This window comes from Perognathus longimembris, chromosome 3 (genome assembly GCF_023159225.1).
Source record: "Perognathus longimembris pacificus isolate PPM17 chromosome 3, ASM2315922v1, whole genome shotgun sequence".
NCBI lineage: Eukaryota > Metazoa > Chordata > Mammalia > Rodentia > Heteromyidae > Perognathus > Perognathus longimembris.
In genome coordinates this window covers 40,200,084-40,219,553 of record NC_063163.1, presented here as the reverse complement: position 1 = coordinate 40,219,553, position 19,470 = coordinate 40,200,084, and the positions used below count along the sequence as shown (strand labels likewise).

Here is a 19,470-nt window from a genome sequence, read left to right as displayed (position 1 = left end):
AAAGCCCTTGTTTCACATTCCTAAGACTTGATGTTTATGTTTTATATATCAAGCAAGTGTGAGGTCTTGAGTTCATGCCCCAATACTGGCACAAAAGAAAAAAAGATTACAGCCAATATACTTAATTTTTTTTCCTTTCTTCTTTTGTACTACTGTTACCATAGAATTTCTACTGATAATATAAATCCTAGTTACCATTTAAATTTTTTTACTCAGTTATGTTGAATTTTTTTCCAAATTAAGAGAAATATGTCTTATGGTTATCCACATATTTCTGTTTTCAGTGATCATTATTCCTGTCTTAAGATTTATTTTATAGATCAAGTTCCTTTGAGTATTATTTCCTAATTTGTGGTAGTCTCCTCAATTCTTGGCAGTGACAACTTCAAATTTGAAAAAAATTGGAATGTATTATAAATGCTTTGCGAAATCTCTCATTGTCTAACTTATTAAGTATTGTGTCTCTTTTGGTTTTCTTTGAAAGTTCTACCTATTTTCTGTGTATTGTTTAAATTTTGTGTTTCTTTTTCATCAAACTTAGAAACTCCCATCAAGACAGAAGCAGACATTGTGGCAGAGAACCAGGCTCTGCAGACCAGCGCTCCCAAGAGTCCAAGTAAAGATGCTACAGCAACAGTTCGAAACTCCTCAGAAGCCCAGCATGGGCGTACAAAGAAAAGCTTTAGAAATACAAACCCTAAGAAGAAGAAAAACATACGCAACTATTCGCAATTATTTGAACCTAGAACACACCATCCCTATCTCCTGGAAATGGTAAGTGATTGCTCTTAACCCTGTATTCATATATGTCAGAAAGGTAGGGCAGATCCATAGGGTCCTTGAAGACTATTTGGTGTTTAGTAAATATGAAATAATCACACCTTTCCGGACTGCTTAAAAATCAGGCATTGGTTTAAGGAAATCAGTAATGAGGTGAAAGTGTTCATTGAAAGTACAGCTGAAGCTGGCACTAGTGGCTCACACCTGTAATCCTAGCTGCTCAGAAGGCTGAGATCTGAGGACTGAGGTTTGAAACCCGCTCATGCAGGAATTTAAAAATAAAAAAAGGCTGGAAGTAGAGCTGTGGCTTACATGGTAGAGCACTAGCCTTGAGCACAAAAACTCAGGGACAGTGCCCAGATCCTAAGTTCATGCCCCAGGACTGGCACAAAATAAAACAAATGAAAAATCCCAGATTAATACAACAACAGCTTTTAGAAATCATTAATAGGAAGGATTTGTGTTTTTAAAATAGAATTGCTTATTGAAAACCACAAAGGAATGGGGAAAAAAAGATCTGAAGTTTCTCATTTCCTGCCTTTAGAGACTGTCTCTACCTTTTCTCTTTCTGTACATTTATTTATTAGTATTTTGAGTATTGATGGCTTTCTCAACAATGCATAAAAATATAGTAGCTTTCTTAAAATTGTAAAGAGAAAGTATTATGTTTTTGATTCTAAGAAATGTTGCTGTTCTGAGATGAAAGATGTTCATGTCTTTAAGTGTAATAGAAGTATTCCACAGTGAGCTGGGTGCTGGTGGCTCACGAGGGGCTACTCAGGCTGAGATCTAAGGATTAAAGTTCAAAACCTGCCTGGACAGGAAAGTCTGTGAGACTTAATCTCCAATTAACCACCAGAAATCCAGAAGTGGAGCTGTGTCACAGAGTGGGTAGAGCATTAGTCTTAAGCAAAATTGCTCAAGGATAATGCTCAAGTCCTGAGTTCAAGCCCCATGACCAACAACAACAAAAAAAGAAGTACTTTTCGGTGAAGTTGTAAAATAGCTGACATTCCCTGAAAAGTCTTTTTTACTTATCAGATAAGTGTATATTGCTGTAGTTTAATTATTCTATGCTTATGCTGCTAAGTATGTGGAGAGAGTCACTTGTTCAGATGGACCTGAATCATAACATTCCTATTTTGTAAATATCACTGCTATCTATAGCATTTTTATACTGACCATTGAAACATCACTGAATGATGTCTCTGAACTATAATAGTGATGTCAGAAAATAAACCGAGAAGAAAATAAATTTTTAACATATATACTTAGAATTTCTATACTATGTATATAGATTTGGATTTGAGAGAATTATTTTACTATTATTATTGTATCTTACTTATATCTGTTTATAATACATGGGTCTTGTTATGTTGTCCAGGTTGGCCCTGAATCCTAGGCTCATGTGTTTCTTCCATCTCCCAAGTAGCTGAGACTACAGTTAGGAGCCACTGCATTTGACTGAGGGAGTGAAATGAGTTTTATAGTAAAGAATTACAGAGGGCTGGAAATATGGCCTAGTGGCAAGAGTGCTTGCCTCGTGTACATGAAGCCCTGGGTTCGATTCCCCAGCACCATATATATAGAAAACAGCCAGAAGTGGCACTGTGGCTCAAGTGGCAGAGTGGTAGCCTTGAGCAAAAGGAAGCCAGGGACAGTGCTCAGGCCCTGAGTTCAAGGCCCAGGACTGGCAAAAAAAAGAAAGAATTACAGACTTCCAAATCTGCTTTCTTGTCTTTTGTTAGATATTCCTAGAGAAGAATACAAATGTGAGTGTTTTTGGTGTTCATAAAGCTTTCTCCGGTACTCTTGGTATAGGTTAAAAGGCAAAGGAAATATTCTTGAATTACATTTTACTGTTTTAGCAATTCATAAATATATAACACATTAGTAAATATGTAACACATTGTTCTGTGTTCTTTATATGAGTTAGGCATATGATATTTTAGACTGCCTTTCATGGACACACGTATTTTTAACCAGCTAATATTTTTGTTTTGTTTTTTAGCTTCTAGCTCCAGACATTCGACATGAAAGAAACGTGATTTTACAGTGTGTTCGGTACATTATCAAAAAAGACTTTTTTGGACTCGATACTAATTCTGAGAAAACTAAGGATTCATAAGTGTCAAATGTTTAACACTCATAAGTAAAGTATATAAAATACTGTCATCTCAAATCAGAAAAAACAAAAACCATTTTTAAAAAACTGGATTAAGTAATGTAATTGTAAGTCTCCTAAGATATTATGTTGGATTTTCAAGTCTTTGATTCTAGCAAATAAACACAGAGCTGATTTTTTTTAAGGCTGTGCTTGTATTGTTGGTATAGTAGCAAATTTTTCTCATTGTGTTGAATTTTACATATTGTCCTCATATAAGGAAGGTTGCAGTTGGGCTAGTTAAGAATTGGAAGTTTCTGGCCAGATGTGGTAGTTCTTGCCCATTATCTCAGCTACACAGGAGTCCTAGTAGATGGCCATGGTGCAGATCAACCCTGAGCAAAAACATGGGACCCTATGAAAAATAACTTAAAAGGCTGGAAGTGCGGCTCAAGTGATAGAGCCCCTGCCTAGCAAGCACAGGGCCCTGAACTCAAACCCTAGTACTGTTCCCCCTGCCCCCCCCCAGAAAAAAAAAAGAGCAGTAGAACATAAACTGCAAAGCAAAGCCCTTAGTTCAGCTCAGCAAAATTAGGCAGAGCAATATGTTTGTTTTTAATGCTGAAAAGGAAGAATTGTTCTTTTAACTCTGGCAAGAGGATTTTCAAAAATAAACCAATACTTCACAAATATATACATCACAAGGTCTCAATTTCAATTTTCCTTGTTTATACTGGCTCCATTTACGTAGCTTAAATATTGAATGTTTGAAACATTAATATAGATATGATCTCTATGTTTAGATTTAATTGGTGCTTTTTCTCAAAATATGGTTTTAAAATCAGACCCTTTTTACCGCCTCTGAGAAAATATGTGTAGTACTTGCTGAGGTTCATCTTATATTTCTTATGGCAGTGTGACTAGTCATCTCCTTTTAAGGTTTAATTAAAATTTGTTCTGTGAAGGTGGTGATTGAATTTTTTTTCAATTTTAAGTAAATGAAAAGTATCCAGATCTTGCCTCCTACGAAATAAGGGAATCTGATCTTAAGTTGTAGTCTTGTGTTCCTTTTTTACTCAAAGGGACTAGGTTTGTTAAAAATCTGAGTTCTGCCATTTCCTTAGGAATAGGGCAGTGTCATTCCTTCTGATGGAGGCATAGAATTCCATTGTGTATATGTACCACATTTTCCTGATCCACTCATCTGCTTAGGGGCATCTCTGTTGGTTACATGTTTTGACAATGACGAGTTGTGCTGCAAGGAACATAGTTGTGCTGGTGGCTTTAGTGTGGTCTTGCTTGTAGTCTTTTGGGTAGATGCCCAAAAGTGGGACTGCTGGGTTGTAGGGAAGCTCTATGTTTAGCCTTCTTAGGAACCTCCACACTGCTTTCCAGAGGGGTTGAACAAGTTTGCATTCAACCCAGACCCAAAGAAACATAAACCCTATGGTGTCCCTCATAGGGAATAGCTAGTGCATGAATAGGCTAGTCATGGTAGAAGACCAAAATACCCCAATAGCTACACCCATATGACCACATAAGAAGATGCCAAGTGAAATGAACTCCACGTTACAGAAACAAGAGTTATACCACTATTGTAATTATTGAACTCAAACTACTTTTTTTCTCTTTTTCCTTGTCTGTTTGTTTGACTGGTTTGTTTAGTTTTGTTTGTCTTGTACTCCCTTCCTGTGGCTGTACCCTCACTACCACTGTATTACATCCGAGTACCCTGGATACTGTTATATGGGTATTAGAACTGGGGAAGGGAGAGGGAATACCAAAATCAAGAGATAAAGAACAAAAAGACAAACCATTCAAAAAGCAACACTTGGAAACCATTTGGTGTAAACCAACTGCACAACTCTTCGGGGGGAGAGCAGAAGAGGGAGGGGCAGAGGGAGAAATGAAGGGAGGAGGTAACAAGTAGAACAAGAAATGTACTCACTGCCTTTCATATGAATCTGTAACCACTCTTATCACACTTTGACAATAAAGAAAAAAAAATCAGTTCTGACCTGGAAATGAGAGGCTGGCGATGGCACCAGGTACTGCATTTCACCTCACTCCTGCCTTCTTCACTGTGGAGTCCAGCAAGTCCTGGCTCGGGGGGGGGGGGGGGGGGGGGGGGGCGGGGGAGGGGAGGGGAGGACGCAGAGCTGAGGGAACTGTCAGGACAGCGTTTCCCTCCACATTGGGTTACTGGGTTTATTCATTCATCCTTTCATCCCTGAGAAGCAAGAATCATCTAAAACAACACTCATGGGGCTGGAGGCATGGCTCAGTGGTGAAACAAGGCTGGCATGGAGAGAATGGTCACTGAAGAGAAACCACAGAAAACCGCTGAAACCACAGCTGCCTTGAGGGTGGCGGTGGGGGACTTGGTCCAACACAGTAGCCTTTAGCATAGCTCTAGCCTCCTTGGGAGTGGAATGGAATTCGCCATCACTGCTTTTTCAAAGTTATGAAAGAAGTGAATCTGCAAGGGTGGATAAATAGCATAATAAAAAATGGACATTCAGCATGTAGAGGACCTCTGGAGGGAAAAAGTTCTGATTGAAATTCTCTTGCTAGCCATTGCTGTATGTGCTGTGCAGCAATGACAGCTGACACTGGAGCACTTTCTGGGTTTTCTCATAGAAAGAGACACAGGCTCCTGTTAACCTGCATCCATCCAGTCAACTCATTCTATGTACAGATCCAGGAGACATGAATGTCTTCAGTCACTTGTTGCTTTGTGACATGCCCCCCCATTTCAGTGTCTGCCGGTTCTCATCCCTGCTTATTAGCCAGTAGTGCTACCATTTCCTGTGTCGCAACGTATTGCAGTTTAGTATTTGTCTTCTTGATTTATTTACTTTGTAAGCTGAACTCTAGGATTTATTTCCATTTCATTAGTTTTCCATGCATTTTTTTTCAGTACTGGGGTTTGAACTCAGGGCCCTGCACTTGCTAGGCAGCTGCTTTACCACTAAGCTGTGCCCCCAATGCCCCCACGAGTGTTGTTTCAATTATTCAATCTAGTTTCCATGTAGTTCATATGTCTCTTATACTTTGCTTTTAGTTTAGGTGATTTTTTTTTTTTAACTCAGAGTTGCTCTACTAGACCTTTCCTAATTGAACCACACCACTAGTTCTAGTTTTTTTTTGTTTGTGCTTTTCCTTCTACCCAGCACAGCTGTGCAGCTCCCAGGCTCCTGGTGGTTCAATTGCCCAGTGTAACATTATAGTTAGAGGAATTTGTTGAGGGATGTCATGTGCTACAACAGCAAATAATGTCACCGTCAGGTGAAAGAATGGCTTTTAAAAATTGCATTTTCCTGACACAAGTGAGGCCATGAATTTTTTTTCTCCTCTTCCTTCTCCCCCTCTTCTATTGTTAATTATTATTATTGTACCACTGTTGATTGTTCAACTCGGTTGTCTATTTTCCTGGTGGATTGCTTGCCTTTTTGAGCTACACAAACACTTTACTGTATATACATCTCGATATTTCACCAAATATTTTCACCTCTTGCAGGTATTTTAGCTTTTGGCGAGGTCAGATCAATTTCTGTTTCTTTGGTACTTCTGTGGCATCACCAAATGGGTACTTTTTCTTCTATTACATTTCAGTCTTTGATCCACTTTGCATATGGCATGAAGTAAGAGTCTGACACCTTTTATTTCTTATTTCCCTATTTATAGGAAAAGAGAAAAGGGCCTTAAGCACCTCCCCACCCAGTGCTAATCCTCTTATTTTTACAGGTAAAATGATTTATTTTGTTACTGCCTTCTAGGTTTTGTGCTCTTTAGAAGGATTCCAATTTATCTTTGTTTTTTTGAAGATGCTGATATTGTACCACAGGAAACAATCCATTATTATGATTATGCAGCTTTATGGTTAGTGATTTCTGCTTGCTATTCTCCAGAGCAAAACAATTTAATCAGGGCTACCTTTTCTTCTTGCCTGTCCTCTTTTCTATTTTCTTAAAATGACTGAAATTGTTTCCTTATTTTATTAGACAGGTAGCAGTAGCCATTTCACAAATTCATATTTTTCATGAAGCTCATTAGCTCTGACCACTAAATTGTCCAAAAACCAATAATTGTACTCTCTCTCTTTCTCTTACACACACACACACACACACACACACACACACACACACACACACACACACACAGTTAAATGGCCATCTTCTCTGTAGGTCTATGACCTTAAATCCTGACAGAAGTAAGTTATGTTGTCTTATTTTGCTTAAGAACTTAAGTTAGCAATGAAGCCAGACAATATTATAGGGAGGTGAGATGCACAAATCCCAGGATATCAGAAAGACCCCAAAATGATAAAATTCTTTAAAATGCCCTTGCATAGAAATGGCAACATCTGTGGGTTTTTTTTTTTGTCTCTGGAAATTCTAGTTTGTTTTAAAAACATAAGTCTTTTTTTAATTCCTCCTATAATTATTTTTATGTATCTTTAAAACTGAGATTGGAGTGAAATACCAGTGTGTGTGACCACAGAGGCTATAGAATGTCATAAACCAACTTACAATGATGTAAGGATTAATGATAAGCTTCATTTCAGCAAGATTGCTGAGATGGGTTAACGTGCTATCTTCTCCGTGGCTTTCTTTGCTATATTTCTTTTCTAATAAACTTTTCTGTCATCTTATCTTCTTATCATGCCTGATTTTTTTTTCTCTTGCCAGACATAAGAACCTGAGATCAGTTTAGCTGTCCTAAATTTCTGGTAACAAACCTGCTGAATCACTGTCATAGAAAATCAACTTCCTCTCAGAAGCAGAAAAAAGAAAAAGAATTGGCTTCATATTTGTATTTTTTTTTAACTTGAACCAATGAAGTCAACATTATTTTCCTCATTTAGGCAAGTGGGGAAACTTAGAGCGGGAGGTAAATTTTCCAAGGTCATATAGCAAGCCAGGGGTGGAGTCTTGATTTCCAGTTGAAGTGTGCAAAATGGGGTTTTTATTTTTTTTTGGACACATTTCCTTAAACTATTTTACTTGGGGATGTTTTCAAGAATAGATTTTAGGTGGGAGTTGGGAGATTTTGAGATTTTAGGTTGGAATATTTTAGGTTGGAGATATAACTTACATTTTGGTAAGCACTTAGTATACAGTGTGCAGTGACTGATGAAACAAAGAGACTCTCGGCAATCAATGTCAAAATAGGAAATCTCTGAAAGATACTGTTTTAAAATCAAAGAGCTATGAAGATGGAAGCTGTCAATCAAGTTATACACTGAATCTGCTTATAGAGCCTGAGGTACTTACTACACTAATTTCCTGGCAGAGACAAATAACTTTTGGAAATTAATTGCCATGTCAGACACTAGATTACTTTGCTATAAACCAGTGATTTTGAATCTGGGCCGATTGTCTTGAGGATAGCTTCCCCAGCCCTACACTGAGATTGTCATGTGTGTAGATTTTGGAGTTAACCAAGAAATAGCTGCTCCCCAAATGGTAAGGATAAGCAGGCAAGTTTGGGAGTCACCTTGTGTGTACAGAGTTTCCCAAGGGGTTCTTATTAAAATAGAGGTTTCCAGTCCCCACCTGCTTAATTGCCAATTTATAGATTTTAAGTGGGGCCTGAGATCGTGCATGCTGAATCCGTTCCCAGGAGATGGCCTGAGGACCACACTTTGAGTCTTTGCATAGACCATCTTCTACACCTTCTTCTACATCTTCTACACCTGCACCTGGCACACTTCCTACAGAAACAACAAACTGAATTCTATGCAAAGGTCTTTTTTTTTTTTTAGATCATGTATGCCTTTGCATTTTGCTTTTTTGTTGTTTTGGTGGCTGAGTGTGTGTTTGGTACTTGGGGCTGAACTCCTGTTAGAAAGTGCTCTACTACTTCTGTCCCTACACATGGTCCCTACTTACAACTAAGGACTAAACAGAGGAAGCTGAGCATGTACCTCAAACCAATCCATAGAATATCCTCCAAAGGTGCCCACTGCCTGCCTACCCATGCCATAGCCCCAGCCAGCAAGCTGGAAGCCTTCTCTGCTTCTTACACTGACGTTGTTCACTCCTTTGCTACCTTTGAATCCCAGACCCAAGTGACAATGGTTGACTCCCTGCACAACAAGCTCCGAATGGGCTCTCATTACCTTCTCACATTGCTCACCTTCAGTGATTTCTACTTAGTGCTGTTCTACCTGCTTGGCCGCTTCCTCTGGAATCTCTGCTGGGCATAGTCTGACTTAGGCTGGGCATCTTACCCAGGGAAAATAGAGGGGAAAGACGGATGAAAAGCAATGCAGATGGGTATCTGATTTTGAAGAATGACTAGGAAATGCTGTGGGTTGTTTCCTGTAAGTAAAGCAGGAAGAACGTGAGCTCCAATAAAACAGGCAATGGGAGATTCTGATGCAGCCTGAAAAGTGTGTGGTTTTTGTTTTAAAGCATTGCTAAGAGGATAGGCAGCTCCTATGGGACCAGTAATCAGTAGTTGATTTATCTTAAATTCATTGTATATCCCAGTCTTAAAGTTACTGCCCCAAGAATGGTTCCACAGCATATATTACCCATAGCTTCCAGAGGTAAGGAGTGTGTGTGTGTGTGTGTGTGTGTGTATGTGTGTGTGTATCACATTTACTTAAAGGCTCAGGAGAAACTTAGCTTCTTTCTAGCCAGATTTTTTTTTTTTGGCATCTTATGGCTTGAACTCAGGGCCTGGCCACTGTCCATGAGCTTTTTCAATTCAAGGCTAGCACTGTATCATTTTGAGCCATAGTGCCACCTCTGGTTTTCTGGTTTTCTGGAGGTTAAGTGGAGATAAGAGTCTGATGGATTTTCCTGTCAGGCTGGCTTCTGACTGCGAAACTCAGATCTCAGCCCCCTGTGTAGGGTTACAAACATGAGCCACCAGCACCCAGCCAGATTCTTTTTTTAAAAAAATATTTCAAAGTTCAGAGTTCAAACCCGAGCATTGCTTTCCCAAACTTCTCTATAGTACATACTAATTGTACAAAGTGAGAGGTTTCATTGGGATGTTTCTGTACATACTTACCAATGCACTTTGGTCATATCCATCCCTCCTATTACTCTGTTGTATATCCCCTCTCCAGTCCTCCCATTTTTTTTTTTTTTTTTGGCCAGTCCTGGGGCTTGGACTCAGGGCCTGAGCACTGTCCCTGGCTTCTTTTTGCTCAAGGCTAGCACTCTGCCACTTGAGCCACAGCGCCACTTCTGGCCGTTTTCTGTATATGTGGTGCTGGGGAATTGAACCCAGGGCCTCATGTATAAGAGGCAAGCACTCTTGCCACTAGGCCATATCCCCAGCCCCAGTCCTCCCTTTTTAAAAACTGTCTTACAAAAATTTTAAATGGGCTGGGCTCTGGTGGCTCATGTGTGCAATCCTAGCTATTTAGGAGGCTGAGATTTAAGGGTCCTGGTTCAAAGGCAGCCTGGGCATGAAAGTCCATGAGACTCCCCACCACCAAAAAGCTGGAAGTGGAGTTGTTCAAGTAGCCGAGCACCAGCCTTGAGAAAAAAAAGCCATACGAGACCATCATGAGGGTATAAATTCCTGAGTTAACGCTCCAATATACATGTGTATGCATGTGTGCATGCACACACACACACACACACACACACACACACACACACATTCAAATGGATCACAGAACCAGACACTGCCATGAGGGATGTAGGCTTTACCATAGCCAGAAGCAGGGAAATAGGGCCAGCCCAAATGGTGGCATGGGCCACAGGACACACACTTGACCCAGTGTGAGGGTTTTGGTGTTCATCCTGAGTCATAGGACGTGTAGAAAGTCACTAGATTTGGACAGAGGTGAGGAGCAGAGTTATATGATCCACACAAGCTCTTGAGGAAGCATGTCATCTCAGAGGCCTTTCAAGATCACATCCAGTTTTAGAAACTGAACCTAGTGTTAGGCCATGAAGATGAACTCACCCATCTGGTCAGCAGAGGCAGGTGCTGTTACCCAAAAGAGCTCTGAGGTTAACTTTGTGCCTCAGGCTGAGCATTGCTGACCAGGTCTTTCCTTGGGAGAGCAGAGTTAACCTGTGTTTATTTTTGGTGCCATTATAAAAGATGAGTCTTGGTCCACTGAAATGGAAACCAACCTTGCTCCTAAATGACTGGCAAACACAGGCCTGAATTGCACCCGCATCACGCTGGCTAATGTAAATGCCTGGCAAATGCAATATGTTTGGGGCTTTTTTCCAGGATCAAATGGTGGATAAAATGGGAGAGCTGCCCAGAGAGAATCAGCGCCTTATATGCATGGGAACAGGAATAACTGTTCCTGTGTCAACAAGAAAGCTTATTTTGTGTGTGTTTAGAGTTAAAGAAATGTAGCAGCTCACTTTACTGGTCTGGCTAAACTTCAAAAATGTGTGTATGTGTGCGTGCGTGCGTGTGTGTGTGTGTGTGTGTGTGTGTGTGTGTTTTCCCTACTTCTCCAAGGAACATTTTGTTCTTGCTGGTGGTTAAAAGGTGGCAGCTTTCACATAGAAATACAACAGGAAGTATTTAAGTTAGAGAAAAGGAAAGACTACTTGGCAGAATGATTGAGTTTGGTACTGTGTTCCCAGGGAGATTATGGGATCTGATTTTTATTCATGGGCCTTCCTATAAAAGTAGTTTAACCAAGAGGGTGGCAATCCACATCATGTTTGAAAGGCCTGTGCTTTGGGGATTCAGAGGAAATGGGGGTGTCTTATGATGGAGGAAGACTTGAGGTGGTTTCCCAGGGATGAGCTGGCCTTGGAGTTGGGGGTCAGAAGTGGAGAGAGGAGCCTGGCATAGGGGCAGGTGGGAGGTCTGCACTGTGGCTTTCCTGCAGATAGACCTGGAGGACATTATTAGCAGGCTTTGCCAGCGCTGGAGTATGGAAGCTGGGTAGGCTTGGCCAGGAAATCTAGACAACTAGAAGCCTTTTTTTTTTTTTTTCAGGCATGTCAGCAGGAAAAGGGAAATGACAGAAATAGATCAGAGAGTCTGAGCAGATTGAAGTTCCAGTCTTATATCCAGTGGCATATATAGGAGCATGCTCACAAAAATTCACATTTCTAGGCCTTGTTCCCTGAAGGTAACTTTTGGATGCCTCTGTAGGTGGGGCTGGAAAGTGAAATAATGACAGCTGTGGGTGTTTCCAATTTCACTGGTTTCAGGCCAAACATTGCAACCAAAGAGTGAAGCAGGGTTGCCTCTAAAGAACTTGCCAAGTACACTGTGAGTGTACATGTTTGTACACTACATCCTAGCTATTCGGGAGGTGAGATCTGAGGATTGCAGTTCAAAGCTATCCTAGGCACGAAAGTTCATGAGACTCCTATATCTACCCCCAAATACTCCTGTGACTAACACCAAAAAAGCTGGACGTGGGGGCTGGGAATATGGCCTAGTGGCAAGAGTGCTTGCCTTGTATACATGAAGCCCTGGGTTCGATTCCCCAGCACCACATATGTAGAAAAAAAACAGCCAGAAATGGTACTATGGCTCAAGTGGCAGAGTTCTAGCTTTGAGCAAAAAGAAAGCCAGGGACAGTGCTCAGTCCCTGAGTCCAAGGCCCAGGACTGGCAAAAAAAGCTGGAAGTGGAAGTGTTGCTCAAGTGATTCAGCACGAGTCTTAAGGGAAAAGAGTTAAGGGATAGCATCCAGGCCCCAAGTTCAAGGCCCAGTACCAGCATGGATGCACACGCACACACACACACACACACGTACAGGGCCCAGAAGTTCCTAGAGTAGAAACTTCTGTCACACCTATTTATCACACCTGGTGTGATATATATATGACATATAAATATGTCATATTTTAGGCAGCTCACCAACTCAGCATGGAAAAAAGCTTTCTTTGCTTTATAGCATTTCCTGATTTATATGGTGTAAATACTCCCAGATTGGTCATCTCAGGCTACTAATGTGATGTCACTGAACACAGGAAAAGCCCAGAATAAACACTTGTGATCCAATATGAGCTAGACACATAGCATACCATTCAGACACAGTTGAACCATTGCTTTTACCCTGAAATCATGCCCACGTTGGGGATGTGGAAGATGGGGGTAAGGGTGGGAGAACTATCTAGAATAAAGACTGAGTTACTGAATAATGTCCTCCACTGTTTTCTACTCTATTCTAATACTTAAAGAGCCATAAAGTTTTCTGTCCCTGCTCAAGTTTCCATTCAGTGGATAAGAGAAAAATGGGATAAATCTCAGTTGAGGGAGAGTGAGGCTATACCTGCATTTTGTTTATCTCCTTATGATAGTTCCCACCCAAAGTATGGGTTACACAAGGAAATTGTATCTTACAAACCATACAATTCTATCTTACAAAATCACTTTTTCTTTTCCTTTTTTTTTTTTTTTTAAACTAGGGCTTATACGCTAGGCCTTTGTGTTCTTGCTTAGCTTTTTTTGTTCAAGTTTGAGGTTCTCCCACTTGAGCCACACCCCCAGTTCTGGTTTTTGTTGTTAAATGAAAATAACCAGTTGTGGATTTGTCTGCCCTAGCTGGCTTTGAATCAGACTCCTTCAGATCTCAGCTTTCTGAGTAGGTAGGGTTACAAGTGTGAGCCACCAGTGTCTACTCCATAGGTACTTTAATAGCTCAGTAGCTATGTACATAAGACCCTATAAAATGATACAAATCAAATTGAACTCCAAGATATGGAAACAAGAGGGTTTTTTAAATGTACTCTGTGAAGTTATTTCTTTTTTTCCTTTGTTTTATCCTCTGTTGTCACTATTTTTTTATTTTGGTACCTTGTATCTTGTATATACATTTGTTCATCTAATTTGGGGAAGAAAAGGTGAGACAAAGGACAAAGGGTGAACCAATGCAACAGGGATACTCACAAGACAATGTGTTGGATATGAACTTTACAAGGGGGAGGGAGAGGAGTTGGGAGAGGGAAAGTGGGAGAAAATGAGGAAGGGGTAACAATGTTGCACAAGAAATGTACTCATTACCATATGTAACTATAACCTGTCTGTAATCACCTTTACAATAAAGTAACACATTAAAAACAGAATTGGCAACACGTGGGCATATAGAATTGAAAAGGACACATGAAATCTCTGGGCCCCCAAACTGAGAAGTATTGTGGCATAGGCTTCTGGAGATAAGGTTGATTTGGGAGATGGTTCTTTGTTGTTCCAAAACAGGTGCCTTCAGAAAGAAAGCAGCTATGCCACTGATTAAAAAACAAAACAGGCTGGGAGTGTGGCTTAGCTGTACAGTGCTTGCCTAGGTTTGATTCCTCAGTACCAAATAAAAAGAAAAGGCCAGAAGTGGCACTGTGGCTCAAGGGGTAGAGTGCTAGCCTTGAGCAAAAGGAAGCCGGGGCAGTGCTCAGGCCTAGAGTTCAAACCCAGGACTGGGAAAAAAACTCAAACCAAAACAAAAAAACAAATGAAACTGCTCAAAGACAGTAGTAGTCTGTGTGCTTGGCTTAGGCCTTGAGTTCAAACCCCAGTACCACTCAGAAAAAGTAAAAAAGAAGCTTCTAAAGTGAGTGCAAGACCTACCTCATAGCTATACCATGAGCATTAAATGCATCTGATATGCATAATTGATTTGCAGTCAGTTTTCCCTTGTCTGTTGGATTACACATACTCTATGGCAGGGAGCTTCATCCCCAACAGTTTACTTGGTGTCTCAGCACCCCTCCCTTCCTGATGAGTGTCACAACTGAAGCCTTAGAAAGCCTCAGTCTGCACCAGTCAGGAGAAGCCAGGAGAGACCTGAGATGTTCAATGGGCAAAGTTTCAGCTGCAGGCATACCCACTCGCTTAGCTACAGCCTGAGCCTCAGCAGTCCACACTGCACCCCCCCCCCCCCCCCCAAACAACTGGCTTTTTGTGCTACCCTTGTCCAAACACGAGGTCGGGCTTAAGCATATGCTGCTGCTGCTGGGCATCGGTAAGGGTTTGCAAACCGCCTGGAATCCCCCACCAGTCAGGAATGCTTGCAGTAAGGACCTTGCCCCATTGTGTGTGCTGTGTGGTCAAGAATGCTTGCAGTAAGGGCCTTGCTCCAGGGGAAGGGAAGGAAGGGGAGGGGAGGGGAGGGGAGGGGAGGGGAGGGGAGATTAGAGAGGTCATGAATGCTTGCAGTAAGGGCTTGCTGAGGAGAGGGGAGGGGAGGAGAGGAAAGGAAAGGTCATGAATGCTTGCAGTAAGGGCCTTGCACGCGTGCGTGCGTGTGCGTGGTAAACTCGTGTGTGTGTGTGTGTGTGTGTTGTAAACTCCATTTACAGACCACCACCCCAGCCTGCTTTCAGGGACACACATCCAGCCTTCAGCCGTTGAGTCAACAGAACCTGGAATGTTCTAGGCCGTCTTCATTCCAGTTTCTGTTTCTTTGCAGAAAAGATGAACTTTCTGGAGACTTGGGTGGCAAGTGTGGCCAGCCTTGATCCCCAGTGAGGAGACAGGAGGGAAGAGGGGAGGGGAGGGGACGGACGTATGGGGGGGGGGGGGGGGGAGGCCTGGTCCTGTCGGTCAGTTTGGCCTCCCTGGCCCCGGTTTGGGGGCTTCCCAGCGCGTTGCTTCTTCAGAACCCTCTGAAGTCCCTACACCGGCTCCTCTCTGCTCTGCAGGATTTCCGGTGTGGGAAGTGCGAGCAGTGGTCCGTCCAACCCTGCGTCGATGTCGTCCGTATCGGCGTCCGGGCAGGTCACTGCAGACCAGGAAAGGCCAGGGTGCAACCCGAAGGATGGGTCAAGGGCCCTTTAAGAGAAGAGGGAACCCAGCATGCAGCGGGAAGGATTAAGCCGCTAATGCCGCGCATGCGCAGGAGGAGGTTTGCAGCTGGTGGTGGGCGGGATCAAACTAAGTCGGTGAAGCGGAAGCTGAGGGTAGAGACTCAATTTGCCTTAGCGTCTACCGAAGTTTGTCGTCTCCCACATGGTCTAGCGGTTAGGATTCCTGGTTTTCACCCAGGCGGCCCGGGTTCGACTCCCGGTGTGGGAACGCCGATCTTTTAGGCAAGAACAAAAAAGAATTAGCTTTCCTTTAATCAGAAAAAGACGTGTTTTTAGAAAAAATTATAATCCTCTCCAAGAGCCGGCAGACGCAGATCGCGGGAGCCCGGGGAAGCCTTCTCCGCGCTCCGCGCTCCGCCAGCTGCGGCAGGCAGCGCCGCCGGGTTTGGAAACGAAGAAAGGCCAAGGCACCTGCAAACCCAGCACTTTTTATGGTGAGCAGAGAGCACATGGCCGAAAGCGCTCCCTTTTAAAGCTAAAGATGCGATTTCAGGACCTGGCTTTCAAACTGCCTGAGCCATTGCTTGGAAGAGAGTAGGATTTTCTAGAAGGATTTTCTGAAGGGCCCTGGCACGGGTCCAGTGATCCAGCTCGGGACTCGCCGTTCGAGCAGCTCACTAACCCACCTGGTGAGGGGAGGAGAAGGGAAGGAAGAAACTGAAGTTATTACAAACCTCGACATTTCCTCTCCCTCTCTGGCTGATTTGACACATTGTTTACAAAACAACAACAAAACCTCGAACTTCCAGAATTCATGTTCTATCCAACTACAAGTAGAAACCAGTGTTCTCTCTGTGACAGTTTCTAGGTGTCACCCCAATGAATGCATTGTGGGGTCCAGCCGTCTATGGTGTCACCTCTCCAGAGACTTGCCAAGGGCCTTTGCGGGGAGGGGGGGCGTGCATTTCCTTCTCCTCATAAGTGGAACCCTCTGAAGCTACCCCCATTTGTCCTCAGACTAACATTAACACCGACATATGCCTGTGAAAATCACACTGGCGTTGGTGTGACTTTGAAGTTTGCTCTTTTAAAAGTTCTGAGTTTAAAGGATGCAAATGCCATTCTTCTTCATGAGGAAATTTATTAGGCAAGCTTTACATTATTCAAAAGTCCCCATAAAGAGCTTAAGGGGAGAAATGGACCAACTATCAGGTGTTCTATCTTTATTGAACCAAATAAGGAAGACTTGATTAGAAAATTAAAAAATATCCTTAAACATAATAGGTATTAGTTAGGCATGAGACTAGGCATTTTTACACATCTTTTTCAATGTGATCCTTATTTTATTATTAGGTAATATCATTACCCCTGTAGGAGCCAAATGACTCATTTGTAGCAGGATGCTTAATGAAGACTTTCAAGGACTTTTAGGAGAGCAAGGGGAAGCAGCCCTTAGGGTCCTGGGCAGCAAAGGTAACTGCCATGATGGTAAGAACTGCCAATCAGGAGCTGTGTGGGTTTATTTATTTATTTATTTTTTGCTTTAAAACTCGCTGCTTTCAGGTGGTGGATGCAATTCCATTCATATGAAATCTGTCACATCTACCCATCCTGCATTTTCACAAAATACATTTTTGGTCTCTTAGATTTGTTAAGACTTTTCTTTAAATGCTTGTAACATTCGAGGGGCCCAAGTTCCTAAAGTATTTAATAGAATGCATTCAGAGGTTTAACTTTGTGGAGAGATGGTTATTTAAGTTCTTTTGTTGGTGTTTGCTTTTTTGTGGCAGTTACTGGGGCTTGAACTCAAGGCCTGGATGCAGTTCCTGAATTTTTATTTTATTTTATTTATTTTTTTTATTTTTATTTTTTGGCCAGTCCTGGGCCTTGGATTCAGGGCCTGAGCACTGTCCCTGGCTTCTTCCCGCTCAAGGCTAGCACTCTGCCACTTGAGCCACAGCGCCGCTTCTGGCCGTTTCTGTATATGTGGTGCTGGGGAATCGAACCTAGGGCCTCGTGTATCCGAGGCAGGCACTCTTGCCACTAGGCTATATCCCCAGCCCCTTATTTTATTTTTTTTGCTGAAGGCTGGTACTGTACCACTTGAGAAAGAATCCCTACTTCTGCTGTTTTTTTTTTTTGTTTGTTTGTTTTCTTTTTGGTGCCAGTCCTGGGGCTTGAATTCAAGGCTTGGGCTTTGTCCCTTGGTTCAATTCCTCAGTATCACATAAACAGAAAAAGCCAGAAGGGGTGCTGTGACTCAAGTGGTAGAGTCAGCCTTGAGCAAAAGAAGCCAGGGACAGTGCCCAGGCCCTGAGTTCAAACCCCAGGACTGGTTTAAAAAAAAAAAAAGAATAGGAGTACACACAGTTCCCTTCTGTGTCTGTCCCTCTTTTTATAAAGCTATCAGTCTTCAGCTGTCTATCCTAGAGCTCCACCCTGATGACTTCCTCTAAAACTGAGCACTTCCAAAGCACCACATGTAAACAAGGTAGTGCTATGAAGTTTGTACTCAATACCTCATACTGGGGATTACATAACCTGTGAACTTTTGAGGGACACCTCAAACTATAGCAGGTTATATACTAAAGAAATTGAATTTCTGCATACTTGACTACAGAGACGAGGTTTTTGTTTGTTTTTGCTGGTCCTGGGACTTGAACTAACTGTGAGCTTGTGCTCTACCACTTGAGCCACAGCTCCATGTTCAGCTTGTATGTGTGTGTGTGTGTGTGTGTAGATAAGAGTCTCACGATCCTCAGATCTCAGCTTCCTGAGTAGCTAGTGAAAGGATATGTCCCAGCCATCTCAGGGGACCATGCAGAGATAATCACAGACAGGAGAAGAAGGTTCATAAGGAGGTTTATTAGTGGGGCCATAGTTCCCATGGGAGAGGGAGCTACATGGCGTCTGCACCTTATCCAGGTGGCATCTTCTCTTTGGGGGTAAAAGGGAAGTAGGTAGGTAGTGAGTAGAAGTGGCTCATTAGGTATGGGTGGGTTTGGGGGCTAGTGGGAGGAGCTGAGGACCTGAGGCTAGGGAAATGCTAACAGCTAGGATTACAGGTGTGAGCCACTGGTGCCTCGCCAGAGACAAGTTTTAAAGTCTGTTGTATTTTACTTTGGATCAGTGTTCACAGTATAGCTCCTGAACACAGAAGTACTCTTTCTGTTTGAGAGAGTTTTTTTTTTTCAGTTCACCACATAAACATTTCTAGTAGTGGTGAATTAAATTGATTTGGGGCATTTCAACTAATCATATGTCTCCGTGCCTTGTTGTTCTGCATACAGTTATAAACTCTAAGGGATTCTACAGGAAGATCACTGTGTACCCTTTAGCAAGTAGACTTACCCTCATATACATTTCTGTGTATGTACTCTTAGAGCATGTCCAATGTCACATGTAAACATCCTAAATAATTGTAACATGCAAATTTCATATTATTCCAGTGAAGGGAAGGCAGATATGAATTGTAGCTCCCCTATATAAATCTGAATAGTTTGGAAAAACACTGAATACTTGGAAAATCACTGGAACAAACGATCCCCAAATCAATTTGCAAACACCTAGAAGACCGCAGAGCACTGGATAATTATTCCCTATTACTTGGTCAAAAAGCTGATCTGATGAATCTAATTTCCTTTTGTCAAAATGACAGGCATGGAGCATGGGTCAGCTGTGAGGAGGTTTATCCTGGGATTTTTGAACCTTGTTGTGTACTCTTTAGGAAAATGTAGGTAAGAGGATTCCTGTGGCCAAGGACCCATTCAACTCGGGGAGGGGGGGTGGAGATGGGAGGTTCAGCTCCACACAATTGGATGATTTAAAATCAATTTTTACAAAGGGGACCTCTTCCTCCTTCCAACATGCCACAGCCCCATTCCTTTAT

At 42.2% G+C, this 19,470-nt stretch overlaps 1 protein-coding gene and 1 non-coding gene across 2 annotated transcripts in view; both read left to right on the top strand.

Annotated features, from left to right (window-relative positions):
* Positions 1–3,084, top strand: part of Nufip1 (nuclear FMR1 interacting protein 1) — a 39,297-nt gene extending 36,213 nt beyond the window's left edge. The window contains exons 9-10 of the mRNA XM_048341339.1: positions 542–774; positions 2,792–3,084. Coding sequence (XP_048197296.1) covers positions 542–774; positions 2,792–2,908 — 350 coding nt within the window. The 3' untranslated portion in view covers positions 2,909–3,084. The remainder of the gene's footprint in view (positions 1–541; positions 775–2,791) is intronic.
* Positions 3,085–15,777: 12,693 nt separating this feature from the next.
* Positions 15,778–15,849, top strand: Trnae-uuc. Its single transcript has one exon. It is a non-coding gene; the product is annotated as a tRNA-Glu (tRNA).
* Positions 15,850–19,470: the final 3,621 nt, after the last annotated feature.